The 13,592-nt window shown below is 37.8% G+C and overlaps 1 protein-coding gene across 4 annotated transcripts in view; it reads right to left on the reverse strand.

Annotated features, from left to right (window-relative positions):
- Positions 1-13,592, reverse strand: part of ANKS1B (ankyrin repeat and sterile alpha motif domain containing 1B) — a gene marked incomplete at both ends in the record, with an annotated part of 473,260 nt that overhangs the window by 280,329 nt on the left and 179,339 nt on the right. For all 4 annotated transcript variants that reach the window (XM_082013919.1, XM_082013918.1, XM_082013917.1 and 1 more), the window contains one exon: positions 744-924. In XM_082013919.1, coding sequence (XP_081870045.1) covers positions 744-924 — 181 coding nt within the window. The remainder of the gene's footprint in view (positions 1-743; positions 925-13,592) is intronic.

Below are 13,592 nucleotides of genomic sequence, written 5' to 3' on the forward strand. Positions count from 1 at the left end.
CAAAGACATTTGTTTCAATACATCAGCTTTTCCAAATACTATGCTCTTCTATTACAAGTTTAGCCTAAATAAAGCAACTCGTATGTGAAATCTGAAGGGACAGAAGTCACTAAATGCATGGTTTACTGACACTTTCTTGCTCCTGAAGTTTTTATCTGTGAAGAAGAAAGTATTTTAATCCTTCTTAAAACATTTTCATTATGTAAACCTCTATATACAGATAAATCCTTCACAGTTACAATCACACTATCACTTTAGTCAATTCTTTTCATCAGAGCAAATATATTAAAATTTTGCTCCACTACTGCTGCAGAAATAATGTCAGGTTACCTAGAAATCTTCCCTTCCTCATCTTTACTGATGGTTACATGATGTTTTCTAATTACATTTGTCCAACTTAAAATTCATGTTAGAGTATGCTGATCACACAATGATGAAAGTAGACGTGTACCTGAATTGTTGTAATTTCAAAAACTACAATAGCTAAATTCTAGGCATTTCTGGAAAAACAAAGTTTGGTTTATGCAAAATAAACATTCAGGAACAAGTATATTTTAATAACATTGGTAATGAAATATAAGAACCCTTTGTTGAGCAGCAAAAATATAAATCAGGAATAATTTTGTGTGTTTATGATAAATGTATTTCATTACCAAAGGCAACAGCAATTCCAGCTTAAACCCACAGACCTATAATTTTATAAAGTTTTGTTGATAGGCAAAGTAAGCTTTTTTTTTCTATACCTGGAAGTTCTCTCTCTTCAATACTGTATTGCAGAGATCCAAAGGAATAATTAGCTGGACTTATTGCAGGAGTAGAAATAAAACTTGTACAGCCAACGGATGAGTTGATTTCAAAATAATTGTGGCTGTGATTCATTCGGTGAAATTCCAGAGAAGATACTATGGATGTGCGCTGCTTGGGCTACAAGAAAAAACAGAAGTTTGGAGTGAAACATACAGACTTTTTGTATAGTTTTCATTAGTTGACATTTAATAAATTTACCTAGAGTTTCTATCTTTTAACTGTTTCTATTTGGCTCAAAGATTAGTAAAAATAATTTCATATGACAAGCTGTGGTGTGTAGAGATAATTTCCTTCCAAAATTTGGATCAATCTTTATTAGAAAAAATGCATGTCTTCATTCTAATCAATTTAATTCAAAATAAAATAGGGTTTTACAGCTTTGATTATAATAATAGCAATCATCTTTTGACAAGAAAAGGAGCTCTTCACCCAGCTGCATTGCTGGGTACATCTTGCAAAACTATTAGACCACTGATGCCTGTATAACGAAACCCTCTGCTGTTTATTCAATTTATGAAGGGCTGCCTTAAATATACGAAAACTGAAATATCTAAAAGCTTAGGGGAAAAGTGACAGCTTAAAAAACATACATGAAAATCAAACTTTCTTCATGAGTTTTCACAGAATAGTGAAAAAAATTGATAGTAGTTTGTATCAAACTTTTATTTTTTAAGCAAACCTCTTCACTGACCCCTGGCTGTGCTTTGGATTGCAAAGTAGCTTCAGAGCATGAGAAATTCATTCCTTTTGGGTGGATCTACACCATAAGGTACATTACAGGATTGTACAAAACATGCTCCAACACCTTATGGCCTTTTCACCATAGGACCACACTAAAGCTATCCCAAATTAAAACTGATTAATTCTATATAGTGTGATCATGAAATCAGCCACATCTTTTTCACTACACAGATCTGTTCCCATTGCACTGCACTACTTATTAGTATAGACATATCCTTAATGCTTGATGTCATGGACTGTAAGCCACAGACCACTGATGGTTTGCAATGTCATGCTAAACAGTCCGTTGCAGCACTCATCTGGCTCCATACTCAGCATATCCTAACTTCACGATTCTCCTTGCTGCTTCAAGACCAGTGACCTAAAACATTAAATGTCTCCTTCAAAACAGAGGAGGCCCTGCATCCAGGTGTATAGCTATCTGTATATTTATTTCATGACAGTAAAAAAACATCTCAGAAGTTGCTGCCTTAGATAACTAAAGCTGGGAAAAGTAAATAGAAAAAGAGAGTAAAGGGTGCTTTAACACTTCTTGTTTTAGCGTGTTAGGTTTATTGTAAATATTTGTAAATAGGAATATTTGTAAAGGTCAAGAATTAGTTACTTATTAGTGTCAAGACCAAATTATTGCCCTGGGAACAATAATATCTTCCTTGGATCATGAAGCTGTTCACCATTCCTTACTTAGAACTACCTGTTAAAATACAATCTAGCCCAGTGGAGTAATTTCAGTTTTGTTTGTGGTCTATTTAATTTTTAGGTTATAAGCCCTGCAATGTTTGTGTTACAAACACACAACTAGACTGTTTTCACTAAAAATTCACTCTTTTTATCAGAATGTCAGACAAAAATTTGAATAGACTTAGGTTTGCATAATGTTGATTGTTTTTTAAAGTTGTGTTGGGCACCATGTGAATTAACTGTGTCCTGTTAAAACTGAGAAAAATTGCAAAGGATAGATTTGAGCATTCATCTAGAACCCATCTACGGTCTACTGAGGGGACTTACTTTCTTTAATAATTAAAAACAGATTCTGCTTTGAAAGGCTGATTCCTAGGGCTAGTAATTTCATGGGAGAATTCAATGAACAGGGACAGACTCCAACATCAAACAGTCTGGTTAAAAGTCATTGTTTGGGATCTAAGCCAAAATAGGTCTCTCATCAGACCAAAAATATTCATGTGTACTAATTAAACTTAAATTGCACACTTTTGCTAGACAACAAATTCATCAATGACCTTATTATTTCTAAAACTGAAAATGATCTCCGGTCATTCAGAAACATGATCCTGGCACTTTCCCAAGCAATGGTGTCTTTGTGGTTTTGCAGGAATTCAGTTTCTGAGTTGAAAAGGTGACGTTTCAAGTAATATTGATGTGCAGGATCTCTGATTGTTCCTAAATTGAGACAGTTCCTACTTTAAAAGGCAGCTGGGATGGTCCAGTTCAGTCTTCCTAAGCAGCTTCAACTGCTCTAGCCTTTGTCCAGTCAGGTCTCCAGCCACTGCTTCAACTGTATGCCCCTTTCTTGTAGCCCGAATAGCATCATCTGACGCATCATACGGCCTTTTACTGACTTATGGATGATCAACTGTTTCACTACACCTTAGTGTAGTATTACAACCTACTGCATTATCTTTCAGAAGTTTCAAGAAAACACCTGCAAGGTCTGTGTGGGGGGCAGGGAGAGGGGGGAAACAAACCAAAAACACCCCAAACAGTTCTGAAGTGTTTTTAAACCTCAGCTTAGTTTGCAAACGTTCACAGATTCTGAAAATGTTTTTGTCAATAAATAGCTATGATTTGCTCTGGAGAAATGAGTTTATGATATAATGATTTTCAAAGATCATTATGGAAACTATTCAGAAAACATGTTTTCTGTTTGTTCGTGCTAACATGCACCATCTGCTGACCTGGGTGATACAAAATACCTCCTATATTATTTTGGGCTTTGACATTATTATTAGTAATTCAGACAAACATATCTCAGTTTAATATGTCTTTCTAGTCTAAGGATTCTGTACAGAACCTCATGCAGCCTCTAGTGGTCTACAGTGTAACACTTCTGCTATACTGTTTGGAGTTAACAAGGTCCATCTGTCAACATGTGCCAATAATTTTTTTACATAACTACACAGGAATCTAGCATCTGAGCTTTTGTAGCTAACTAGAGGAGCCTTTTGCACCTTTGCCGGGTCCTGTAAAATGTTATGATGTTGAAGTATGCTAATTATTTATTAATACGTGCTAAGAGAGATGCAGTATATCAGTTTGTGTTGACTGTATCCCTCTGTCTGTGTCTGTATAAAGTACAGTTTGCACAAGAAGTATAGAAAAAAATGTTTCTTTCTACAATTAGGATTAAATTCAGTTCCAGATTTAGATAACTAAATTTACAGCATAGCTATTTACATCTACACCAGGTATCTAAGCTCCCATTACAGTCAGTTGAGACCCAGCCAATACAATCAATAGAGTCCGGAGAACAATTCACCTCACCCCAGTCACCCTGGTATTAGTTCACTTGCCTTAATGCAGATATCTACCATTACTGAAGACACCCTGAGGCATCCCACCTGGCCTCCAGCTGCCATCCAGCAGACTACAGGTCTCCCCTGTGTATGCCCTATATCATACCTGACAGCCTCCATGTGCATGCAAAAGACACCTTTATGGCACCTCATATGACATTAGATGCCTATTTTTAGGCACCTGAACTGAATCCTACATCTATCCTGAGCATGATGGGAGACCAGATATCCAAATCAGAGATTCTTATACACAGAGATGAAAGCATAGGTGTTTTAGTCCCAGACTGAATCCCACCTCTAGCTCTCATGTAGACACACTCTGGATACCTTACTTCATATGTTAGAATATGGAGTCAAATTCCAGACTTACTGACAGAATGTGTAGCCAGCAATTAACATGTCACTTACTGGAGTCTTGTACCTTGGTTTCTTGGACTGCATCTGCCAAAGCCACTTCTAAATTACATTTACCAAGATCTCTCGAGATAGGTCCTGAATAATTCTAAGATTACTTAATATAAGGAATACTATAACATCCAGGATATGTAGTACGGGATCAAGGTTTTATAGCTGTGGAGACTGTACAAACACAAAACTTTGTCCCAAAGAGACAATGCTTCCTTTATTCTTTGTACCAAAGCCAGCTTTGTCAGTCACTACATGTCTGCCTCATACAACTCAGAAGGTCTGCACACAGTTAGATAACTATTGTGAAACAGTTGCATACTTAGGGCTTAACTTCACCCCAGTATGTATACTACATAACCACATGCAGATTTGTCCTTAAGTAGATTTTCTTTATTCATTACATTCCTGTAGTTAATTTGCTTGTTATATGTAAATCTCTTTCATGACTGATTTTGTTTACTTTAAAATGTTTCTTCATGGCTATTATTTCAAGTGTCATAATACTGACCTAGAAGACCTTAGACCACCCTAAAATAGCATACCACATAGGGCCAGTGAAGAAACCTTAGCACAGAATCATAGAACAGATAGGATTGGAAGGACCCTTTAAAGGCCACCTAGTCCAATTCCCCCTGCAAGGAGCAGGGACATCTTCAACTAGAACAGGTTGCTCAGAGCCCTGTCCAACCTGACCTGGAATGTTTCCAGGGATGGAGCATGTACCATCTCTCGGGGCAACCTGAGCCAGTGTTTCACTACCCTCATTGGGAAAAAATTCTTCCTTATATCTAGTCTGAATCTGCCCTCTTTTAATTTAAAACCATTACCCCTTGTCCTATTGCTACAGGCTCTGCTAAAGAGTCTATCCCCATTTTTCTTACAAGCCCCCTTTAAGTACTGGGAGGCTGCAATAAGGTCTCACCCAGAGCCTTCTCTTCTCCAGGCTGAACAACCCCAGCTCTCTCAGCCTGTCCTCATCAATGAAAAAGCAAAAATATATCAATAAAAATCTTTAAAGATATGGCAATAGCAGGATCTAAATAACTTTCAAATCAGGTGTAGTAAGAAGAATGTTTTCCTGTTGTCAGTAGTGAACATATCAATGAAAGATACTGCTTTGAACACTGCAAAACAGGAAAAGCATCAAAATACACATACTGAATTGCCTTTCTATTAAAAAGACAAGTAAGGACTGTTGTGGTTTAACCCCAGCCAGCAACCAAGCCCCACGCAGCCACTCGCTCACTCCCCCAAGGTGGGATGGGGGAGAGAATCGGAAGAGTAAAAGTGAGAAAACTCACGGGCTGAGATAAAGACAGTTTAACAGGTAAAGCAAAAGCCGCGCACACAAGCAAAGCAAAACAAGGAATTCATTCACCACTCCCCATGGGCAGGCAGGTGTTCAGCCATCTCCAGGGAAGCAGGGCTCCATCACCTGTAGTGGTTACTTGGGAAGACAGACACCGTAACTCCCAAAGTCCCTCCACCCCTTTCTTCTTCTTCACCCCAGCTTTTTATAGCAAGCATGACGTCATATGGTATGGAATATCCTTTTGGCCAGCCTGGTTCACCTGTCCTGGCTGTGTCCCCTCCCAGCTCCCGTGCACACCCAGCCTTCTTGCTGGCAGGCCAGAGCATGAAAAGCTGGACAGTCCTTCGCTGCTCAGCAACAACTCAAAACATCATCATGTTTTCAACATTTTTTCATCCCAAATCCAAAACATAGTCTCACACTAGCTTCTACGAAGGCAATTAACTCTATCCCAGCTGAAACAAGGACAAGGACTTACTAAACGCTCCCATGAATGGAAGTCCCATGCAAATTCTGTAATGCTACCATGACTCGCATGTAACACTACAAGCGTGCAAGGGATCATTCAAATATTCCTCACCACATTTAGCAGAGGGAGCAGGGCAAAATTTCTTTCTCAGTTTAACACCAATATACTTCTCCAGCCTTGAAGTACTCTGTGATATAAGCTTGTGACTCCACCTTCTCTTATCTTTTGGATTTGTGCAGCTAGCATCATCACAGTCTTTACAGAATCAGTTCCCAGAACACTCCTTTGCACTATGGTAGAGCTATTAATCCCATTTTACAGATGCTGAACTAAGGTATAGAGCTTTCCCAAGGGTAAGATGTGTGGCTCATTAAATACTGAGAACCAATGAGCCCAGAGGAAAATCTGCAGTGTTCCTGCCAAATTCCAGCTGTCCTACATAATGCAGAAACTGGTTTCAGTTGGTTTATACCATGCAGAAAACGTCTGATAGAAGAGAACTGAATCCACATCCTAAGATTCTATCTAGCACATAAAATACAGCCTTACCAAAGAAAGAAAGGTGCTGAAACCCTTCCTCCAGGCTCATCTCACATACATAACAGAATATGAGTGTAGCCATGTGGCCACATAAATTCCTCATTTTGGTACCTGCCCACATAATCCCATTCTTACTCTCTGATCAATTCACTTCCAGTTCAGAAATTCTCCTTTCTCCAATTTTCTTCTTTCTTCAGATCCCATTCTCTTTCCACACACTCGTTTTCCCTTTCAGCCCTTTCCTTTAGGGTTTAGACAGTTTTCTCCTGCCTATTGTTATATTCAAATACTATTCAAAACGATTTGTTTTCCTCTAAAACACCCTTCACAGTATCCTAGATGATTCCAGTTCTACTTAGTCTTCCAAAACTTGCTTCTCTGCTTTCTCTGTGGTTTTGTCATCAAGGTCTGTCAAACCAACTACCTAACAGTCCTGTCTCCCATGGAGTTTATCAGTCACTGTATCCCTCTTATTGTCCTTCAATGTATCCAATTCTAACCTCTTCTATGGTTTCTTAGTGTCTGTCCTCTGCTTCAACAACCCAACATACCATCTCTGGTTCTATCTGTGTCTCTTTTGCTCATGTACACTTATATAAAATCCCATAAAATTCAGAATTTTCTTGGTAAAATACAACCTGTGAGAAGACAGGCTTCTTCACTTAATCCTGTCTTCAGAACCTCAGTTCTGATTTGCAGAAATCAGCAGGCCTGATACATTCTCATCAATCAATGCTGCTGCCAAGTTATTTGATTTATAGGATCTGAACTAAGATGATCAAGTAGCCTTGAAATTGCAAAAACTGGAGATTATAATGGATCTGGGTTTGATTCATCTATGTCACCTAGAAGTGAAAGACTGCACTGAAGTATTACTAGGCTCCTGAATCAGTTATTCTGTCAAGCCTCAAAATACAATGTTAAACAAGCTGAAGACACTGTCTTTTTAATAAAGTAATCTGATTTTCTCGTTTCATTTCATAGAACTTTATCTTACATTATGACTACAATTAAAATATAGGCAGTTTCAGCACCCATCTTGATGCTCTTGTTTTTACTTCGCAACATCTTAATTTAGTTTAAGAGCAGAAGGCAGAAATTTCACAGTGGCTGGCAACAAACATACCCCAAGCAGCCACAACAGGGATCTCACAAGATCACAGAAATTAAAAAAAAAAAAAAAAGATAAATAAATGATTTAACTGTTTTTTAACTGCAGATCCTTTTCATTACTAAAAGCATAATGCATTTTAAAACTAAATTAATTTTTAATGGCATCATAGTGCCAAAGTCCTAGAAATTTCTGTTTGACTGATTTTTAACTTAGAGAAAGACACCTCTTGCATCCTGAATGAGCAGCAAGCGCATACTTCTTTACAGTAATCTCATGGCCCATCAGCATACTTTGATCATTTCACTGTTACTGACACACTCAAAGATGGCACAGACACATAGCTCTTTCCTGTAGCCTGTGGTTAGGAAGTCATGCAATGTGACTCATATCTCCATAGTCTTTTCTGTTCCCGTGGTTCTGTTATCCCCTGTGCATGTTATACTAGGTCCTCCTTTAGGAGTCCTCCAGTGGAGTATGTAACTAACAGTCAGGGGGTTGCTGCCCCCTTCCATCTTCCACCTCTGAGCTTAGCTCAGATCTGACTGCAAATAAGTAAGGGAAAAAACAGATCTTCGCCCAGTTTCCATTTTCCTCGGTTTCTACTTTAATAGCAAACATATTGCAGCTGTGGGTTGTGATGTATAGCTCTTTGACAGATGTGACCAGATTTTGAAGATGAACCATTATTCCTACCCTGGGAAAGCATTGCTTGAAATGAGCTCCAAATTGCAAGAGATAAATTTGATAAATAAGAGGAATGTCTTATTCCTCAGCTATAAAATGTTTCTAACTTTCAAAGATTTAAAAAAAGTGTTATTTTCCCTGAAACAGTAGGAAAAAGGATGTAAGGCCATTTGCTTCAAAAAAAAAAGCTCAGCTTCCAGCTGTTAACAACATCCCATTTTTTACCTACAGATTATGAAAATTGCTTATAACATTACATTTCTGTATTACAAACTTTGAAGGGTGATGGCTGTTTTATAATTTCCAGGCGGATGGCATGCATGTATGAAAATGTGGTGTATTTTCAGATGATGATAAGAACGTTCAATAACTAAGGTGCTCAAAACTGCTTGGTACTACACAGAAACAAAGGAAAATGTTAGCAGTCTGGTAAGCATCAGCTTACCAGCTTACCATGAAAGCAGTATAGGTAAAACTTTAATCTTCCAATTTCTGAGTGTGTTACTATTTCCAAGCATTATATGTACTAGGGCAGGGCAATTGGCATGGATTGGTTCACACCCCTGCTATTAAACTTCATTAATCTTCAGAGCAGGGTCTTCAAAGCAGAACTACCTTCCAGGAATGGTCCTTGGCCCATTCAAAATCCAAATTAGGCCAGACAGTGAACACTTTTGGAGAAAGAGAATTGTACAGGACCAAAACTATACCCAGAACTGCATTAACAATTCAACCATATAGATGGCGACCTTCCAGAGCTCATAAGCTTATTTTACTAGTGTATGTACATGCCTAGCTTTCAGTATCTGAACTGCCTTTATGCTCAGTATTTCAGCAATTTGGTCTGTTACAAGTTCAGATAAGAAAAATATTAGATTCTTTGGTCTTATTTATGTTTATGTTAAATCAGGAAACACAACCTAGAGAATCTCTCCAGGTAAGCAACCAACTTCAATCATGAAAACATATGCATGTAGAAGTAATATTCTAAAAACATAACACTCCTGTCAATAAAGAGAGTTTATGCTTTAATTTATACTTCTGCTTTAATTTATACTTGTGCTTTAGTATTCTGTTGAACTGCAATTAAATGCACTTACACATACTGTTTGGTATTTTCATTACTACTGTGTATTGGCTAGATATGTTTATGTTTTCATATTATCTCAGCTCTAATTAAAATAATCTAAGTAGAATTATGTTTTATAGTTACTTGTCAAAAGAGATCTTTTACAGTGCATCTCTTTAATAATATTTTGGTTAATGTTGTTATTAAATAGTCACAGAGTATCCATTATGCTCTGAGAAGATTTTTTTTTAATAACCTCCTCTGGTGCTGTTACATGTCTTCTACCCATTAATACTGAGGTAATACAGGGGGAAAAAAAATCAGCCCTGTGAGAAAATTCCAACCATAACCTTTTTTTGTAATTGGTACTCAGTATTTTAGAACAACAGAGTTTCATAACGTCTGTCCTATTTTCAGTCATGCATCGATGAATTACTAACCACATCTTACTGGCATTGACAGTATATCTTTTACTACTTTGTTTGCCTTTTTTTTTTAAGGGCTATTTAGGAGCTTTATTTACCTGTTTGCTTCTTTGTTTATTTATTTCAACATCATCAGTCTGAGAAGATATCAAACTATGTGCAGTAGATTTGCATAGACACTTTAAAGGTTTACAAACAAAAATATATAGAGAAACAATTTTCTGAAATATATCTCCATACCTAGAATCAAGGTCACTGACTGCTGTCAACTACCTGAAAGTGCTTGCAGCCTTAATGGGTATATGCAACCTTGGGAACACTACATGACGCAGGAGAAATCTCCAGACCAGGCACACTAATGATGAGGGCTAAATCTGCCCATCTGTGGACCGTAGAACACATCTTTATTTTAGTGTGTTTTGAGAATCCTCAGCACCTTTCAAATACTCAGCACCTTTCAAAACTTCATAAAATCACGTACACAAGGGTGGCTTTTACCTTGGAGATGATGGGTTTGATCCCCCACAAAATTATAACTCTCAATTTTAAGTCTTATTTGTCTCTTGTGCTAAGCATGGACACTGCACATGGTTGCACAAAGTCCAGCACCAAAACATACTAGAAAAAGAAGTATGCACCTGAAGAGGAAGCATAGTGCGCCTGCAGAGTATTTCTCCATGGTGATTTTCCTGGTTGTTCCCTGCCTGGCTGAGCATTTTGTAACTTGGACTGAGCACAGAAAGCAGTTCATAGGAGAAAAAAGGTCTTTACATCCCAGCTGTCCTGTGATCTCATTCAGAAAGTGTGTGGTGAGAATTTATTGTATAATTGTGTTCCCCAGCCCTCCTTTTTATGATAAAATGTAACAAAGCACATTTTTTATGTTGCTAAACAAGTTCAGTGATGCATCACAGAGCTCTCATGCATTTGTGCACTGGTGCAACACCCTGCAGTAGGTATTTCACTAAGTTTGCAGGACAGGCATGTGACAACTCAAGCTACATGTGACAAGGGATGCATTTCATTTGGGAAGAACTAAGGGTACCCCAATAGGGTGTTGGCACAGGGGAGGAACCAGGGTTATTTCACCATGGGGAAATAGTGACACTAATCCACTTGAAAATCCTGTTTATGGAACACATAATTCTGAGAATTTATTTTCTGTAACTGAGACTTTCCAGAGCTGCCTCTAAGATGATTTTGTTTGTTTGTTTTTGTCCAAAATAGTTCCTGCACCTAACTGCAAAAAGGATGAGATATAATTTCCCTGAACATAAATTACTATCACTTTTTAGGTCAACTACAGAGGCTCTGGAGCACATATCTCCTGTGGTTGCTCTGTCCATTCCTGTCCAGCCTGCTACAGGGGGTGGAACATCGTGGTTCCTTGTCTCTTCGTATGCCTAAATGAACTACATCTACACAGGTATGCCAGGCTCACTGTGCATGCACAAAACAATTATACATTAGCCAGGGCACACCTGGTAGCCCAAACAAATGGGATAGGTCAATCAGAGGCTACAGATGTCCTGCAGGATTCTACTACCACTTGCAGAAAAATGAGACAATTTCTTTTGTCCTCTAACGTTTAAACTGTTATCTTCTATTATATTGCAAGATGTCTTAGCCAGAGGAATGGTGAACCACAGATGGAGTTGTAACTTTGTTTAAAGAAGTTAAAAAAGATAAATAGAAAAAATGATGACTAATGTAAAGACAGCACATCCAAACCCACAAGGAAAAAAAAACATATTAAAATGAATAATTATTGCAGATCTTAGCAATAAAACCAGCAAGAATGAGATGATGAAATTTTATTGTCAGAAACACTGAAATTCTCTGTTCCTTTGGCTTTCTATGAGAAGCCCGCTTTATATTACCAAAACAAAACTCTTAGGGAGTTGGGTTATTCACATAAAATGGGGAAAATACTAATTTAAGATTGATAAAATGCCAATCACTTTTAAATAATCCACATTTAGACATCAAAAGCTGTACCTATAGTTAGCCATTTGAAATATAACTTAGAATGACAACAAGAGAATATACAAATGCTGGATTACATTTAATAAAGAATTTAAAAGGTGAGAAGTCAGAATTCAATTTTATGAGAATTGGTCAATGACCCACAGGTGAACAGCACTGGCAAAAGAAATAGTTTCTTAGGAAGAAAGGCGCTCTTTCTCCCTGTATGTATATAGTTTATTTGTTCAAACAGAGATGAATAAATAAATAAGTAAGGAGAGTCTTATTAAATTGAGTGGCTCATAGAAAAAATACATGAAGCGTCATTTTGTTCGGGCTTCATCCAGACCGAGAGCTACAGGAATTGTGGTAGAACAAGCTCAATTTTACTATCACTTTCTAAAATTCCAGTCTGATAAGTTATATTTTACTATGTTTACTAACTTAACTAAGTTATAACTTGAAAGAAAGCCTAAAATCTCAGAGGATTTTAGTTAACTCATTAACCTACTTGGTCTCCTACCACATCTCATTTTCTTTCCCATGTGCTGTTAGTATACTTCACAAAGGCATATATCTTTAACGTGAAACTGTATAACTTTCTCAAAGGCTTCATTAATTAGCAATTCATGAGTTAAAAACTTACTAAGACTTGTCTGGACAGTCTGGAAAAAAATGATCAAGTGAGTAAACTCTGAACTAAATTCTGTTTGCTTCTTAACTGCATATATGTAACTTTTCAACAAACCCTTTTTTCAGAGACTGACCCTGTGAAAATTTGAAAACAAGACATGTGTTTGTACATGGTACAGGCCACAGCGAAGGTGCACAGATAAAAAGCACAGAGATCCCTGAATTACTGTTAAGTGTGATAGCTTCAGGATTGGAAGCAGTAGAGGTGGGTGGCACTGTGGCACTGAACTTAGTGTTGCTTCTGAGATCTGAGTTATCATCTCTCCAGAGTGCTGCACTGTGCCAGGGAGATAGACCATCTCAGTTAAAATAGTCTTCAGATTTAGTAATAGTACACTGAACTGAATAGTTGAGACATACACAAAGACAGATTTAGATAATTTTAGAGAGCGATGGAATATCATAAAGTGATATCGTATCATGAGTGGTAGGGTCACAACAAACTGCAGGTTTCCCACCTCAGGATTCATCATAATTAATTGAAGAAAGGATAAATATCCAGAAAAGTGAGTGAAAGGTTGGGGGAAAATAGAAATTCAGAGTCAGGTTTTGTGGTGGCATGTTTTTAATATAAGAAGGGGAATAATTAGGGACCAGTTAAGAGACAAGTAGAAGGAAAAAGACAACACAAGATTTGAGTGCACTCTGAGGAATGACCCAGACCCCTCAGGGTTCACCCTTTGTGTATGAGATTGTTCCTGTCTCATAATTCCCAGCTGTGGCACTTTCATCCCATGGGTTGGCAGTGCAGCATCCCAGCCTCCCTTCCTGGAGTCCTGCATCCAGCTCTGGAGCCCTTGGCACAGGAAAGACACAGACCTATTGGAGCAGAGG

Source organism: Phaethon aethereus, assembly GCF_964289735.1.
Source record: "Phaethon aethereus genome assembly, chromosome: 1".
Lineage (NCBI taxonomy): Eukaryota > Metazoa > Chordata > Aves > Phaethontiformes > Phaethontidae > Phaethon > Phaethon aethereus.